This window comes from Carassius auratus, chromosome 44, assembly GCF_003368295.1.
Source record: "Carassius auratus strain Wakin chromosome 44, ASM336829v1, whole genome shotgun sequence".
NCBI classification, from domain to species: Eukaryota; Metazoa; Chordata; class Actinopteri; order Cypriniformes; family Cyprinidae; genus Carassius; species Carassius auratus.
In genome coordinates this window covers 9,311,872-9,330,303 of record NC_039286.1, presented here as the reverse complement: position 1 = coordinate 9,330,303, position 18,432 = coordinate 9,311,872, and the positions used below count along the sequence as shown (strand labels likewise).

At 36.3% G+C, this 18,432-nt stretch overlaps 1 protein-coding gene across 2 annotated transcripts in view; it reads right to left on the bottom strand.

The window, feature by feature from the left end:
* The window catches only part of LOC113062406 (glutamate receptor ionotropic, kainate 5-like), a 77,701-nt gene that overhangs the window by 15,034 nt on the left and 44,235 nt on the right, over positions 1 to 18,432 (bottom strand). For both annotated transcript variants that reach the window (XM_026232236.1, XM_026232235.1), the window contains 11 exons: positions 17,407 to 17,585; positions 15,961 to 16,014; positions 12,924 to 13,085; positions 12,122 to 12,274; positions 9,961 to 10,065; positions 9,482 to 9,589; positions 7,831 to 8,034; positions 4,935 to 5,048; positions 3,903 to 4,012; positions 3,629 to 3,802; positions 346 to 511 (listed from right to left, as the gene is read on the bottom strand). In XM_026232236.1, the coding sequence (XP_026088021.1) occupies positions 346 to 511; positions 3,629 to 3,802; positions 3,903 to 4,012; positions 4,935 to 5,048; positions 7,831 to 8,034; positions 9,482 to 9,589; positions 9,961 to 10,065; positions 12,122 to 12,274; positions 12,924 to 13,085; positions 15,961 to 16,014; positions 17,407 to 17,585 (1,529 nt within the window). The remainder of the gene's footprint in view (positions 1 to 345; positions 512 to 3,628; positions 3,803 to 3,902; positions 4,013 to 4,934; positions 5,049 to 7,830; positions 8,035 to 9,481; positions 9,590 to 9,960; positions 10,066 to 12,121; positions 12,275 to 12,923; positions 13,086 to 15,960; positions 16,015 to 17,406; positions 17,586 to 18,432) is intronic.

Sequence of the window (18,432 nt, the reverse complement as noted above, 5' to 3'; positions counted from 1 at the left end):
AATGCATTAGTGAGCATTTCAAAAACAAAAACAAATCTTTTTTTAAATGGTAGCATATAAATATTGTCAATATTATTAATATAAAACTGAATATTAACATTATTAAATATTCATATATGCAGGCATTGGTGCACGTGTATAATTTTGTGAATGAACGCTGTTTCAGTTCTGTCGTAATCTGATGCTTTTAGTGAATTTCAGCCGGCAGATTCTATGTGGGCCTGAATGTGAGTCACTATTCCAACTGCTGCCATTAACAGGAAGTGATGCATTGTGACATGGTAGGCCAGTGAAACAAATCACACACACATAAACATGATTTCACACAAACAAGCACATACGTACCATGAAGAAGGTCATAGTACTTCCTCCGTGAATAGTCCCATACTGGATGTTTGTCTGATCGGCCAAGTCGTCAGCAGATTCGATTGGCACCTCCATCCTCTGGACCGTCAAAAAAGCTGCAAGGTTCGCCGTGTAGGAGGAAATGATGATCAGTGTGAATGCCCACCTGTTTCATACACACAGAAACACATGGTTGTTTCCTATCAGAAACTTGAGCGTGTACATACATACTGCAAGAGACATATGTTTGCATTAGACACATCCGTGTGCAGATATGCTGACACATACAAACATCATTCAATGAAACACGAAAAACACAGCTATGTGCCCATGGAGTCTAAATTAACATTATTGAATATTCATACATGCAGGCATTGGGGCATGTGTATAAATTTGTGAATGAACAGTCTAACGATCTAAACTAGCTTGGACCAGATAGAAAACAAGCCATGCTCTTAGTCTTGTGCACAAATCATCTGTGTGATATTACAACACACACGCACACCTTTTTTTTCAAAAGGAATATTTTGGAATATTAGAGAATAAAGAAGAGAATAGTCTTTAAACTGTCACTTTTGATCACATTGATGCATCCTGCTGTATAAAGTATTGATTTCTTTAGAAAAAAAAAGAATGCATTCTTTGTGGTTATGAATGCTGATTTATGTTAAGTAGGAATTTCCAGTAGGTAGTTGGAGAGCCCTTCCCAACACAAGCATGGAGCTCTTCTTATCTTCGCGATAAATCATGGCCAGATGAAAGAAAACTCCTGAGGTCCTCAGAGAAAGAGTTTTCACGAGACTGCGGACGCATTCGGAAATTAAAGAGACTGGCTTGCAAAAAAAAACACAAACAGACAGATTAGTTACTTGTCATTTAATAAAAGCTCTTTATCAAAATTGAAAGTGCATCAATTGCAGACACACGTCCCCCAGAGCATCATGGAGTCACAGCGGAGACAGACACCAGCTCTCTCTGCTTTCTGGGTCACCCCTGTGTGGGATTAGAGTTGCATCTATTGTGTTTATTCACAACACAGATGATTAAACGTTCGGCTTCCGCTGATCGAATCATTTCAATTTCATTCTTACTCTTCCTAAACGTGGTTTTTCAACTTAAATGACCTCAACAGCAAGGCACAGGACAGAAACTGAAGAGATGGAACAGAAGACAGCTTGACTTGATAGCAAAAAGAGCTAAATGAACAGAGATACATGATGAGGTGGGAGACTAATCTAGAAATACACAATGTACAGTATTGGGCACACAAAACAAACATGCCCAAACAAACTTGAGAAAAATGAGAAAATTCACCCTCTCTTTACACAAAGCTTTTTTTTCAACAGCTTTTTTCAGATGTTAAATTGAAATAATGCATCCCCATGTGTGAAAATCTGCCCTGCAGAACATTTTCTCACCAAGGAGGTCATTTTAATGTTAGCTTTGCCCAAAATAAATTAATACAATAAAATCCTAACAACACATAAAATATAGTATGTGCGATTATTCCCAAGAAGTGCTTGACATGAAATCTTGAAAAATGTAATTTCTTCCAAAAATATGTTATTCCTGTTTAAATGTTTTATAGATAAAGAGCTGATCTTGGTGTTGATTTTGGTCATTTGTACGTGTGTATTTATGTACTTGTCCTTGCTAACGCCAGACAGCAGATTGACGAAATTCTAACCATTTAAGAATCATCTTCTAACATTAAAAGAAAACTCATTAAAGCAACGATACACATAATATAATGCTATTATAATCTTCCTTTAAAAAAATGATTGTCTTCTAAAAATCATTATACATTTTTTTTAAATAAAAAAAAAATCAATATTGTTCACAGAAATGTTCCAAAAACTGAATAATCATTTAATTTTTGTTTCACTTTTAGTTGAAGTTTTAGTAATTTACATGCTTTATATATAGTGCATAAAAATATATATGTGTACACTGTATCTATTTTTAGATTTATTGTTTTAAATACTTAATATAGTCTAAATTTAACATTTCCAATTTTCTAAATGTAAACTAAAAGGTGTTTTTTGTTGTCTATTTTTTTTTTATCTGATCTATATGATTATATTTATTTTATTTCCAATTTATTTCAGTTAGCGAAAACAGTCACTAATCGTTTTAGTTTTAAGGTTGGGATACTCCACACAGCGCTTAAAATCTGAACAGATTTTAAAACATTAGGCATCATATACTTAGCAACTTTGGGAGATAGTCACATAGGAAAAACAGGCCATAAACGACTGAGGATCGCACACTACCAGACCTTAAATTCATTCAGATCACAACAACAAACTCATACAGAAACGTGTGCCTTGTTGCTAGGAGACGCTTGACAAATCAAAACAATGTGTTCTAAAATCAGTTAAAATTTCGAACCTGTTTGATCTCCTCAGACTGAATGGAATCAAAGTCTGCAGCTAAAAAACTATAATCAATTGTATTTCAGCACCTGGGTATATGCATCCATTCAAGGTTATTAATTAATTTAGGTTCCTTTTGTTTCTCCTGTGTATTTTTATTTGCATTCATTTAATACAATAAATTACTTTAATTCCTTACTTAAAATCGGGCTCTCATTCTGTTCACAGCTGTGGCTGCTGTTATTCTGAGGTAAAAGAAATATAAACTAAATTTATATTTAGTAAAAGATTTACAAGCTGTCAAAGGCGGCGTGATCTGCGAGCAGCTGACTGAAGTTTGCTCTGAACTGTTAATTCAAACAACGTAAAAACGCTGAAGAAAGCGGTAAGAATAACAAAAAACATTGCCAATCTTCGATCAGTAGAGTAGGCTCTTTGAATTTTTGCGCTGTGACAATGTCAACATGGCGGATGTAGTACGTTCGACTTCCATTCATACTACCCACATTCACATTCATACTTTTTTAACGATCGAGTAGTATGTTCAAATTCAAATGTAGTATCTAGTAAGGAATGTGCGATTGTGATTTGAAGCTAAAAAAATAATCTGAGTCTGTAAACATCATACACCACACGGTTTTCTACTAAATCTGTCAACTCCAATCTACTAGCTATGACATTCAGCAACTAGTGTCAACTTCTCCAGACTGTAAACCCTGCGGCGTATTCCAGACTTTAGTTAAAAAGCTGTCACCCATATAAACTCTTGGATCATGTGTGCAGAACCAGCTGGTGTTGATACTGATGCACTCGGCGTGAAGGAGTGTCTTTAATACTCACACACACACACACACTTACTGCATGGTCTCTTACACCTCAATGGAAGTGTGAAACATCGCCACACTCACCAAACGCCGCTGACACAGCGTGTGGACAGAGCCCGGGGCATGATCTCTGAGCCCTGCTGCATGAAACCACCGATCGGAAACCACAGGCTGTTCCCCAGTGTGTACTGATTCTCCAGAAGGTCCCTGCGGTCCTGCAAACACGGGAAGGGGTTGTACCACTCATACGGACTCAGCCTGATGGAGGAAGCGAGAAAACAAACAAAGAAGCAGAGTACTGTGAATATAATGATATTTAAAAAAGATGTGTATGTAGTATTGAGTGATAGTGTGGTACCTGGCAGCCAGGAAGAGCACACAGCTAACAGCCAGATAGGCTAAAAGCATGAATAGCCAGACAGCTGGCGAAAAGGGATCCAAGAAGGAGAAATAACCTGGTTTCCTGCCCTGTAGAAAGCACATAAACAATTCAAATAATGCTTTCACCACTCCTACAGCCAGAGACTCCCCAAACAGCTGAAAGCTTTTCCCGATACAATAGCGGTTTCTGTTTAGTGCATGCTTTCATATGAAGAGGCAAAAGTTTGGTTTTGATACGGACAAAACATTATGCACAATTTTTCATGTATTCATTTATGCATTATGCATCAGGCAGGTGCTTTTATCCAAAGCACCTTTCAAGCACCTTCTCAGGGAACTGATGCCGATATACTCGCATCATGGCTTACTGTTTGAGCTACAGGAATGCAAGATTTTCAAGCAAGAAATGTTAAATAATAATTCAACCAAACAAAATCTTAAGAAAATTCCTCACTAAGCACCAAGCGGTAAATTCAGCAGCACGGCACGTCCCATTGGATTTAACAGGAGATTTCCACAAATGTTATTTTCAGGATATTTTCTGATTTTACTAGGGACAAAAGGACTTAAACTTGAATGGATATTTATTAAATGGAACTTAACCGTCTGAGCTATTAGCTGAATTAATTTCCATGTTGTAGCCATTTAAGAAAGTGTATTTTCTTTATATTATTTGTTTAAATATTATTGGTTTGTGGTTTATTTAGTTCAATTTACTAATTAAGAAATTGTAAGAGGAAAACTGAATGGCAGAACGCCGGAAGAAGGGAAGTGGGTCAGACATAATTTTTTGACCCCTTCATATGTTTTGTTTGTAGAATTCTTTTCCTTGGAACAAATTACGTTTGATATATTTTGTATCTTAATTTGAATGCGTTTTTTGTTGGTCGTTTACTTACTTTACTTTACCGCTACCATGCTTCCACGGCCAAAACTAAGGCCGAAACATCCAAAATATAAAAAAATATATAGTATAGTCACAATTCAGTTTATTACAAATGTGTCTTACTATGTGGACGCGGTACAGGATACTGATGCCCAGGTTCATGAAAGGTTTGGAGAAGTCGATGACCTTCTCCCGCTCCGATGTGATGGTAAATCCAGCCACTGCCAGATCTGCTTTCTGTAACAATCAGAGAAAGAGAGAAACGGCATAACTAGTTTGATATAACGCACTCAGTTATTTTGCTGTCCGATACAACAGCAGTTTCTGATTATACTGACACCCGTTTGGATCACGCAAAAGCATTCAAACCAATACTAATGTGTTGCAGAAATTACATTTGCAAAGAATTTCAGCAGAAGAGACAAAAGCCTGTTCTGTATTTGATTTATTTAATACCAAAATTAAGTGTCCTATTAATAGATTAGCTTATACAAAAAGCTTCGAAGAAATGGCTGAAGTCTTGCTGTGTAAATTCAGGCATACATGCACGTCCTCTATAATTTGAAACCAATTATATTGAGCGACTTTCAGTTCATGAAACTTTTTAAAGACTAAATGCAGATTAAAAAGTATTATAGAAATGACCTGAAATAAACCTGATGGATTTCCTGTACACCCACAGTACACTTCAGGGCTCATACCACACTGAGTTTTACTGAATTTACTCTGTTTTACTGACAGATACTAACTACCAAGCATCTCTGTTGTGGTGATAATTTAGTGATGCTGCTAAGCGCTCATTAGTATACCGCTGTGCCAGTTGTTAAATGCTTGACTGCAAAAAGCCCTGTGATTTGGTTTCATGTTGTTTGTGCTCCACGTGTGTTCCCACGCTAAACATTGACCTTGGTTTCAAGGAGCACTCGAGAAGAAAAGCATTCGACATTATCAGAGCTTCACTGATGAAAACAAGGAGTGGCAGAGAAAAGAAAAAGGACATTTAGCACAAGGAGAAAGAGCAAAGAGACAGATGAAGAATTGAAAAGGGGAAAGTCAAGGCTGGACAGCTGGATGGATGAATAGACAGATAATAAAAGGATGTAAGTGCACTGGAAGAAACCTGGGTTGATGAAAGAATTCGATATGAGAGTCCTTGGGTAAGAGGAGAGAGATTTATTTATTACGAGGAAAGAGAGAGATAAAAAAACGGGTAAAGAGTACAATAGAGTCCTATGAAAATGGAAAGAGAGGGGGAGAACTAAAGCGCTGGACATTGAGAGAAGAAACAGATACAGAAGGGGCGATGAGGAGTGGTTAAGAACAGAGAGATGGTAAAGACAGGCTTCCAGCGAGGACACAGGGAATATTGTGCCCCTGAGAGATGAAGGAACGAGGGATACGCATGAAAAATGAAGGGGGAAAGAATAAAAAGCACTAGAGTGAACGTTCCTGAGGAAGGAAAAGAACAATAATGAATTAAAAAAAAAAAACACTGTGGTGTAATTTCACCCATTTTCTTTCCTTCCTCGAGGATTAGAGGGGCAACAGTGTTAAAGTGACTAAATTAAAGCAGTGAGGCTACTAACTAAACTGCATTTTTCAGTAGTGTGACAGTAGATGAAAAAAAAAACTTAATGTAAGTTACTGCTTTTATCAGAAGCTAATACCTACCTTTGTAAATCTGAACTATTGGAAATGATGAGTAGCTTGTAGTTTCAATATTCAATATAATAGATCAATATTAGTTTATTCCGCTTAAAAAAAAAACAAGTATACCTTACATATCTCTCAATTTCTGCCTAATTGATTACTGAGACAGCGCTTTGTAAACCATCAAACACTGGTGTCAAGCAAAAGATGAAGTGTGCATCCATGGAGAAAGATGTTAGGTTTACACACAGTACATCAACATGTGCCGACTACACACTGACGCTAACAGCTGTAATGGTATAGTGCCATAGAATAATTAGACACAGAAGGAACTGATTAGTATGTGTGTGTGTTGGTGTATTTCTAAAGGGCTTTGCCGAGACCTGCCCACACTGGGGTTAATAGAATGACATTACTGCCGCCATTATTTTTAGCATTAGTGTGAATAGCGCTAATATCACTAATCGTTACTCTAATGGAAACATCAGCTGGCAAAGGTCCAGTGTGGAAATCCAGCTAGCTGTATCCAAATATATAAATATAGAAAATACATTTTCATAAAAAGCATATTTGTGTTTTAGTTTAGGAATTCTGATTTTAAAATCAGGTATATGACATTTTACTGATATATAAATTCATTCTTATATATATTAAATATAATAATGTATAAGATTGTTAAATACGTTTTGATGAATGAACACTAAACAAATAGATTATGCAAGCTGTATTAAAAGCTAAAAAAAATGCTGTTGGCAACTCTGAATAATTTTTATTCTGTTTATTAATATTAATGTATTTGATGAATTACTAAACATTGGTGCATTTGATCATATTGCTGTTGCTGCAGCTTTATTACAGCAATTAATGCATGTGTGTTTTTAATGGACATCAAAGCCCCAAAATAAATAGTTTTAGTGTTGGATTTTTTACCTAATCGATTCTCAGGAATATAAAATGATTAAATTAACATTAAATACTATATATTATACATATAATATTAACTATAAATAGTTGAAGGTTATTTCAGACATTGTGATGAATTAACAATTAACTAAACAAATCGTTTTTAACTCTTAAATTCCGATTGTAGAAGCTGTGTTGAAAAAAAATGCTGTTGTTTGGTGACTATAAATAATAGTTTATTCATATTATCAGTATCAATCATCCATTTAATTACTTATTGAACAGTGGAGCATTTTATTATATTCCAGCTGCTGCATTTTTATTAAAGCAATAAGCCACAAGGCGTCCATTTTCAATGTAAATAAAAGCAAATAAAGCCCAAGATTTTTATTTAGGGTTGGTGTGGCTGGAAAGCGTCTCCCTTTCCACAGAGCTTAATTACAGACGTGCGAGCAGGCATGCATACCCTGTTGATGAGTTCCCCCACCATGCCGGTCCATGACCCATTAGGTTCTGGAGCTCCATACAGCCCATCATCCACCAGCTTGATCCGGAAGGAAAACTTCAGCATGGCTGCCATCTCCCGCAGCATATCCACACAGAATCCCTCGTACCGATCGTTACCCTGAAAGTCCTGGTAGTTCGCCTTGCGCTTCACGTATGGATCTTCCTATAAAACAGGAAGAAGGTAACATTTAATGCTCTAATATTCCACTCTCAATTTCAATACAGTGAACCGCCATAAACTCAATGAAAGTCAATAGCCATGCCGTTTTTATGTGGCATTTTGATTGGTGTTAAGCCATGAAATGGCAGTAATGAAACCTGGCCTTGACATGTGAAAGAAAGTTCCTTTTTGGCTGCAGCTTCCTGGTTTTAATGTATTATATATTCTATATAGCAAACCTGTTTTCTTCATTTTGCAAGCACATGATGCAAATAAGACGGTTAATAATGCCTTGGGATGACTTGGTATTCCATGTGAATTGCTTAAATGTGTTTGCTGCCTGGAAGCAACATTGTATGATAGTGGAATGAATAATGACGCATTGAATGTGGATGTGGATGCTATTAACGAAGCTTCTAACAACATCATATGTTGTTTTTAATTTACATTCCACTTTACTTTCATAATTTGACATATTTCAGAGTGAAATAATACATTAAATGAGTAGAAAATGCAATGCGGTTCTCTGTGCTATTCATCTGGAATTGATAGACTGCTGAGATGTAGGCGTTATATACCAGAATGGCATGAGACTGAAAGCTGGTATAGAAATTATTGCTAAAAACAATGTTTATTAACATCACCTTGGTTAATATCATCCAATAGCCCGAGCTAGAAAAATTTGCACTGATGAATTTTCCACAATAAGACTAAGAAAGAGCATTAAGAAAGGAAATAAAATCAATTTTGATTTGATGTTGATTTTAACACGTCTTTAATAATGCATCCGATGAAACAATTGCATGAATTAATCTAGTCTTAATGGGATATTTCAGTAAAAATTTAAAATTGTCATCATTCACTCACTTCCAAATCTGTATGAACTTCTTTTTCTTTTGAACACAAAAGAAGGCAATTTGATAAATGTTGGTAACCAAATTGTTGATGGTGTGGAAGTCAGTTTGGTTACAAAAATTCTTCTTGTGTTGAACTGAAGAAAAATCTCAGGGAAGTTTGAAACAACATGAGGGTGAGTAAATTATGGCATCATTTTATTCATTATTTCAATATTTATTTATTTTAGATTTCGATCCCTTTAATTGATGTTTTAAGATTTTCAAGTTGGAATCTAGTAAGCTCTTACAATCATAAACCCAAGAAACAACATTATTACACTATATATGCTCTGTGTAGACAAGCAAGGCTTTTTAATTCTCTCATATCCTCCCTGCTTTAAATAATGCATTGCTTTTACAAACATCTGTAGAGTCCATAATAACATTTAAGACACCTTAATGCACAATAGGGTTTAGAGAGGTGTTCTAAAAAGGTTTCGCCTGATCACGGAAAAGCTTGTACCAGCTGAGTGCCAAATCTGGAAAACCCCTATAATTCACAATTATCTTTGGTCTGAAATGCTCCTGCCAAACTCACAAGGCCCAGTTCTTACCAGTATTGTGGTGACGATTAGCGTCTTGTTAGCTAAAGTCTCAGACGCGTTGATGTCTAAAGACGTGGAGTTCATAGCCAACGTGTTATTGGAGTACCAGACACCGATCTGCAAATGTGAAGGGAAAAAAAAGGTTTTATTTTAATAAAGACTAAGGACAGTTAGGACTACTTTCTTGAACAAATCTGTGCTGAAAGAGCTAAATCATATCAAATCATTTGCAACATTTAAAAACATATTTGATCTCGGGGAAACCGGTAGGAATAAACAAATAAGACGAAGGGATGAAGGAGAGATAAAAGAGCATGAAGCGAGGGATCGATACTATGATCAATAAGAGAGGAGTGAAGTGGAGATTACTCCAGCTACCACCCATTCATTAGACCTCACAACCTCTCCCGTGATTCTGGATAAAATCCCGAGTTAGTGTCCATGAGAATGAGCTTGTGTGTGTGTGTGTGTGTGTGTGTGTGTGTTACCTCTTTGTGACCCCCCTTGAATTTCTCAAGAATACGCAGTGTGTAATTGGTCCTCTGGCCTTTGCTGTTAAACTCCACGCGGCCTGTTAAGCCATCATACTCTATCTAAAATGAAAAAGAGAGAAAAAGGGGAACCAAGGGTAACAATCAAGAACTGACCCACAATATTAAGATAGAAATTATGGCGGAGGCGGAGAAAAAGAGAGAGACAGCCAGAGGACGAGTGAGAGGAAAACTCTGAGATGATTAAGAAAGTTAAGGTGAAGTGTCACTTCTGCTCCACCGGCATCACCAAATGCAATCGCGACAATAATAACTGTTTTCATTATTATTGGCAAGGGAGGGAAACACTTGGAGTTATGGAGACAGACCGAGAATGGAGGATGAGAGGAGGTGTGGAGATGGTGCCAAATGGAGTGCTGAGATGATGAAGTGATGGACAAACTGTAAAACAGATGGAGTGACACAATGAATGAAAGAGTGCACTTGTGACTAGACAACACAAACACCATCAAGGATCTCACAGTGTATAATAGCTGCATTAAAATAATGAAATCCAAGCAGACCTTCAGACAGGTTGTAATAAACAATGCACATCTGGTGTATGGGGCACGGTTAATGATTGCTCTGAAACTAATGTCAGTTGTACAATTACTGTGGCTGGGTTTAATCATCACAGAGGACATTAAAGTCATACTGCATTGGTCATCATCAGGGCTGTTGATGGACAGCGCAACGAGGAACATTGTCCTGGGCTCCGTGACAAGGGCGGCCCATTAAGACCCATTAAAAAACACATTTGTTTTAAAAAACAACATTAATTTGTTGTATAAATAAATATATATTTTGTGGTTGTAGTAGAATAGCCTATGGAGCCTGTGAATTCAATTCAGCAATTTTCTAATTTAATTTTGAATTTTAATATAAACATTTTATTAGAGTTTTGGTCACACAATTTAACGATTATATATATACATATATTTTATGTTGGTTCATTATTTCTGTTGTTATTGCTGTTGACTGCATAGTTTCACAGAAATTGTTCTAAATTTTTCTTGATGTTAAATGATGCTCAGCGACACTTAAAGGGATAGTTCACCCAAAAATGCAAATTTGATGTTTATACTACCATGGCATTCAAGATGTAGGTGACTTCGTTTCTTCAGTAGAACACAAACTGAGATTTTTAACTGAAACCTTTGCAGTCTTATCAGTCTTATAATGTAAGTAGATGGGAATCGCACACTAAAACATACAATAAAACAAAAAAAACATACACAAAAAAAACCAAATTAAACCCCGCGGCTCGTGACGATACACTGATGTGTAAAGACACAAAACGATTGGTCTGTGCAAGAAACTGAACAGTATTTTTATAGTTTTTTACCCCTCATTCACTGCAATGTCCGAACTGTTTGAATTCTCCTGAGCACGTTCTCAAGTGTTCTCAACTGTGTGAATGAGGGGTAAAAAAACGATATAAATACGGTTCAATTTCTTGCACAGACCAATTCTTTTGTGTCTTTACACATCAATGTTTCGTCAAAAGCCGCATGGTTTCATTTGGTTTGTTTTTTTTTTGCTTTATTGTAATGTTTTAGCCGTGATTCCCATCTACTTACTTTATAAGACCGATAGACTGCAACAGTTTCAGTTAAAAAACTCAGTTTGTGTTCTACCGAAGAGGCAAAGTCACCTACTGTACATCTTGGATGCCCTGGGGGCAAGCAAATGAACATAAAATTTTCATTTTTGGGTGAACTATCCCTTTAATGCACAGTAATTGAAAAATTGATTGAAAAGCATCCGTCATAAACTCTCTGAATCTTGTTTATCGATGCCAAGAGTCTGCTGCAAAGATAATTTTTTTTTCATAACATGCACTGATGAACTGTGTGCAACGAAACAGGAAACAAATGTTGAAAAAGTAAATAAATTCAATTTAAATTTCATGTCGGCTTTAAAAGCCAATAAGCAGCCGGCAAGTGGAATCACATCATCATAAAAACCAGATTAAAACAAGGACACTGATGATTAGGCTTCTGCAGCTCATCAGAGACGACACAAGCATTAAAGTGACATACAGTAACAACAGCCGTAAAGACTAAACACTAAAATCATCAAACACAGCAGCCAGAAAATGACTGCCAATGACACGTACCATGCGCAGGTAGTTCATGAGACTTGTGCCGTGCTGCCAGATGAGTGAAGACGTGCAACTCAGAGGCTTCACTCCGATCTCCTGACTGCGGTTCAGTTCTCGCACTGCTCCGACCACCACATGCACTGCATCGAACATCAGCGCAGATGACAACTGTAGGTGGACAGAGAGCATGAGAGAAGCAAGATACACCGAGGCGAAGATAGAAAGAAAGAAGGAGAAAAAGAGAATAAAGGAATGCAGAATTGAGAAAGACAGTAAATGAGATCATTAGGGGGAGAAGGAGACTTCACGTCTGTTACGGCCCTACAGCAACTGTCTTTCTAACAGAGGTTCCTAAATTGCGTTGTGTGGCTCACATCCTATTTGGACACATTTGAAAAAAAACGTCTGGCAGAAATAACATCTCATTATTCTATAGATTTAGAAGTTACTACGGTTTACAGTTCACAGTGTTTGCCCTTCTAAGCAAATCTCAGCAAAATCTGCTTTAAATAATGCAACGGAATGTCAATCAAATTACTGAAATTATGGAGGCTCTTGAAAATTGAAAAGTATTTTTAGATGCAAATGCAACTAAACACAATGAGCGTTACTCATATACATCTCCCGACAGATGAAGGTTTAATTGCTTGATTTAAAAAATGTAACAAATTCATAACCTCTCACAGTTAAACTAACACAACAGCTTGTTTGTAAAGGACTCGTGTCCAAAGGCTGAATTGTCCCTGAATAATATATTTGTGAGTTGCAGTGTTTCTCATGTATTATTTTGTGTAAAAGTACATCATTGTAAGCTCACCGCTGGACCAGGGTAGGGGCTGAGCTCACATCCTTCCCTCCACGACAGGTTTAGACTCCTGATGAACTCTAGGTAGAAAGGATGACTGCTGTTCAACATGGAGAAGCCGACGATATTTGACTGATCACCGACCACATCATCCAACCTCAACAGAGGGAAATCCTGAGAGAGAGAGAGAGAATAACGCCTTTATTTAATACTAAACATTCCCGTTACAAACCTCACATCAATTTACTTTCTACAACAAAAAGTACAGCATCTTTTTCAGTACAGCAAAACCTCCTAGTTTTTCCATATGTGAATACAAAATAAATTTGTGTTTTAATCTTGCCTTTATAAACCCCTCAAATGACAATTGAAATAATTTTTTTTACTGTCATAAACAATTCTATGTTTCCTAATGTACACTGCCATTTTTGCTTGACATAAAATAGAGTTTGACAAAGATTAAATCCTTTTTTTTTTGTTGTTGTTGCAATATTAAAAATCAAAAATCAAAAACCAAAATAAATAAATAAATACTGTGGGCACAATGCTGTGGTTTTGTCATTAAGAAAAAAATTAAATGAACTCTTTAATTAACTTCTACAAAAGCGCAAATTCTTGGTATTGAGTTAAATGAACACTATTAAGATCGCTAACACTAAAACAAATTACACACATCTGTGCTGGTGAGCATGCGCAGTCCTTTCCTCATTAACAATAACAGGCGCGGAGTTCATTTACTTACAGCGCTACCTAGTCAGTGTTTAACAGCTGTTAAAGTATAAAATACTCCGGGTTCTCTCACAATATTTACTAGAAACCATCACTTTGTTCAAACTGTTTTTTTTTTTGTTTTTTTTTTATAAAATCTCGCTGTGTATATTATTTGAAAGTATTATTAAGATAGTAAAAGTGCTGTAAAAGTTTGCCTGTTGGAGAGAATATAGTTCAGATTTCATTTATTGATGTTTTATAGGCTACTGTTGATAAATATAAGAATCACTGAATATGAATAACTTGTGGTTTTAGACTATCAACACTGCAACACAGTAAAGCTAAGTCGTGAGAACTCTTAAAAGTAAATGCAAATATATGTTTGACTAATTTGCAATGCCATCACTGCATTTTTCCAGAGATTTGTCTTATAATCATGTAGTGTGACTTCAACCCTCTGAGTTTGCAAACTTAAACATTAACTTTAAATTAATAATTTTTCAACCACTTTAATTACTAATAAACTTTAATTACCCATTTCAAAACTAATGAACGGATTTGAAATCTCTGGGTAGAAATGACAGAAATGGATGCAAGTGACATTCAACATAATAAAACAGTTTTTACATTGCATTCTACAGTATAAATCTATATTACACATGTTAAGTGATTTCATTAATGTGTGCTCAACTCAAATGCAATATTTACATATCATGAATCTGAAAAGGTCTTTTTTTTTTTTTTTTTCTTTAATAGCTACATTTGCCTGGCCAGTTAGATGTTTTACAAAAATACCGCTGCTCCCTACGGGATTGGGAAAAACCTCATCCATAAATAAACAGTAATTTACTGAAGGCAATATTCAACCCAGCTAGAACTCCACTCAACGTAAGTGGTGCCCACTGGGAACATTCAAGGAAAACATTACAAATTTGGCTCAAATTATTTTAGAAAAGGCATTATTTTAACTGTCCTTGAGTATCAAGCCTTTCATCTTGTCCATCAAATCATTCAGCTCTTGTGTTCTGTTATTTACCGGCAAGTGGATAATCTCATGGGGTACAGTAGGCAGTGAGTTTGTCAGCGGTAATGTCGACAAATACTTTTTCTATAGTCATGTAGGAAAGCTATTGGTAAATCCATCACTTGGTGCCTGAGCATAGCAGTTTTTAGATTATTTATCACAAACCGCTGCCATCTATATGGCAGCTGAAGGAGGATCCAACTCCACCTACAGCTTCCCTATAAGTCTACATACTTTATATTGATCCCCAAGAAGATTCCCAACACTTGAAGACCTTCTAGAGTTCAGATGCATTTCAAGCGAAGCCGTATGTCCTTATTCTGTCATTGACCCCGTCAGCAGTAGGCCTTTTGGTTCCTCCTGAGGATGCTTGTCGCCGAGTTTATGAACGGAGCTATGACAGATAACATTACTGCCTTTGAAAGGCTCGATAATGGGAAGTATCTTTCATCTTCCATCTGCTCTCAATTAGATTGCTGACAATGTGAATCTGACAAGAAGATGACCTTATTCAAGACACAGACTTAATTTTAGAGACTGCTGCTGAAAGCCATCATTCAACAGCCACCAAAGAATCTAGGATACATTTGCAGTATTGCCTGGAGGTTGTCTGCATGTGTCCCTGTTCCCAGGAAAGAGCTCGCCAAAGTCTTATTAATAAAAGACTAAGCTTGAATTCGAATTGAGTTCAAACGAGCGGTTTTAAGAAAAAGACAGAATTTCATTTCATCACACTTTTATAAAAAATGTATATAGACATGTTTTATGTCATAATGATACTTAAAGATGGTGCATTACTAAATGAAACATTCACAATAAAATGCAATCCAGCTCATCTTCTTTCATACTCCTATTCATGTATCTTAAGAGTTTTTTTCGTTGACACACTTTCAGCTAAATTGCTGCCTTACTGCAGACTGAACTCTGGCTTCCTCCCAAATCCAGGAAGAAAAATAAATAAAATCGTCATAAAACATGAAAGTTAAACATCTGTAATCTCTAAATGTTTTAAATATGAAATATTTGCCATTTACTAATACAATATGCTTGGACAGTCTCAAATCTTATGTTCCATGAACTAATGCCTGTCAAGGTCAAATGCTTTAGCCTACTTCACTTTAACTTGTAACAGTCGTATGCGATTTTAAAACAAAGATATAATCCAGCTCATCCACGATGATGATGACAAATGTCATGCATGTGATGAGCTGGTCAGTGGCCAGGCCTGCAGTCGCTGTTACTGGATTAAAGTGGGTTAAGGGGAGAAAGGGTAGCGTGTCATTGGTCGAAGTGAAAAAAAAAAAGGTTGTTTACCATTGTGGTGAGGATGTACTTGTAGAAGGCTGACATCATGCCTAATTCTGAGGCCTAGAGAGGGAGAAACGGCAAGAGATATATACAGTAGTATATCAGGAATCTAATCATAAGTCAAACTATTGTACACTGGCACAGTTGAGTCATGTAAGATCCGTTTTTCAGTTGTGTTTAATATAAAAAGTATTAAAAAAAAGATCAGGTATTTAAAATCACATTTAAATTAAATTGAAGTATTTAGAAAAATGTAAATCAATGATAAAGGTAAAAAAAAAAAATACACAAGTACATATGATATATATAGAATTTGTTTTTTCCACAACTCATCAAATTTTATTTAAAAACATTGAAAGAAAATAAAATATTATATATACACTGACTGTAAATATCCAAGATTTTCTTTCACTGAAACTCATCAAATTGTATTAAAGGGACAATAAGTAACTTTTTAGGTATTTTATTATCTAAAATCAATATTTTTATTCATAAATATGCCCTCAATGGTGTACAAATACCTATGCCAATGTTTAAACTAATCCTTGTAAATGAAGAATTTATTATCTTTATATACATGGGACGGGTAGGTCGACGGAGGCTTCCATGTAGTTCCGCCATCTTGCAAAACTATAATAGCAGAGAGGGACAAAAAGTACTAAGCCAACGGGTTTCCACAGCGCGTTTTCGGTCAGAGCCAGAAACGCAGGTGCAGAGCAGTGAGAGGCGCTTGAAACTGCACCGGCAAGTTTAAAAGTCTGGATTGCATTCTTATTATGGACCATACATATGCCGCGCCACAGGAGAAGAAAACATCGTCGCCAAAACAGTCAAAAATAGAACGTAAAAGGAAACGTGACCGTAGATTACAGAAAACAAGAGTTAATGTCGGGAAGCTTTTTCTAGGTGGAAAGAGCTAATGCTGGATAAAGATTTCAAAAGAGACGCTGAAGTGGCCAGTTTTCTTCTCGACAGGTAAGTCAGTGTTACAGTCTATATTATAATATTTTTTTTATATCTAACAATGCATATAATTCAGAAAATATAACGAATAAATTAGACATAACTACTAATTACAATATTTCATGTTTTCCACAGTCAGTAATTCATACTGTAACATTCGTTTGTTTATGGTCATGTTGCAGTTTGTTTGAAATAACACACCTGTTCACCTGAAGGAAAACTCGACGAAGTGCTATTAGAAGACATCCCGTCAAAGCTTTTTGGTACATATCGCCTACCGTAGATGCAACGCGCATTTGAAAAAGCGAGGCGCTGGAGAGCAAAATTAGTTTGAATGCAAAATACAATTTCACCACTAGATGGGAGTAATTCCTACTTAGTGTCCCTTTAAATAAAACTGGAAGAAAAAATTAATTAATTCAGAAAAAAATAAAATAATAATTTTGTTTTTGGCCTCTGATTTTTGGACCACTTTATGAGCACACATACCTTCTTTAATATTAGTATCGACACTGATGCATTGGCATCGATGATAATAGTCGCAACTTTGTCATCGCGGATTTCTTTCAGCAGCGGGGTGGGGTCCAAATTTTCATCAAGCATTCTGACTGAGAGTGTGTCCCGGGATATAAGGAAGTGACGCACAAGCTCCTCCAATCGCAGCAGGCCTGAGATGTAGCATAAAATCACAAATCATTATACGACTCCTTTGTGCAAGCATTTTAAAAACATTGTCTGTGCAAAAAAATTATAAAACTCTTATAAATATTATTAGAATTCTTTTACAAAGACTGCATACCAGAATAAGCATTCAGCATAAATGTGTCATGTTGTGATCAAAATAAATGACATTTAACTATTTGAAACTTTTTAACCACTTTTATAATCTGTCAACTGCAGTAAACCTTACCTTTCTTTCCACCCTGCTCCTCCGTATTTAAGTCAGTGACTATCGAATTAAGTGACTTTGAGAGCCAATAAAGGTAATTCCGTATGTACATAAATTTGTGCTCTAAGCCACCGCAAAATCCATATGGTGACTCCATTGATTTTGGACTGCAGTCAACAAGATGCATGGCTAACGATAACAGCAGGGTAAAGTGATGAAAGAAAAAAATGAAATAAAACAAACTCAGCGAGGTGGTATCCATGCTGTCCCGTACATCCACATCGGTAAGGAACTAATGTGTAGATGAGCACATCCACGCATGCTAATGCACGCAGAGAACTCAAACACATCTACTCCGCACAAACAGCCACCTGCATCTTAAACACACAAATGCTCACTCACACTTTAACATGAGCAGAGACTGTGATAATTATATGGAAAAGGATGGGATAAGTGCAGATATAACAGTGGCACCATTACCCAGACCACACCAATCAAACGAGAGCTGCTCGCATCAGCAAGTCACGAGAGATCAACTCGTAGTCAGCAGCTCGCATATGTTTCACTCTAGTGCGCGGACTACTTCTCATTAAGCGGAGTCAACAAAGTGCAACAAACACAATGTA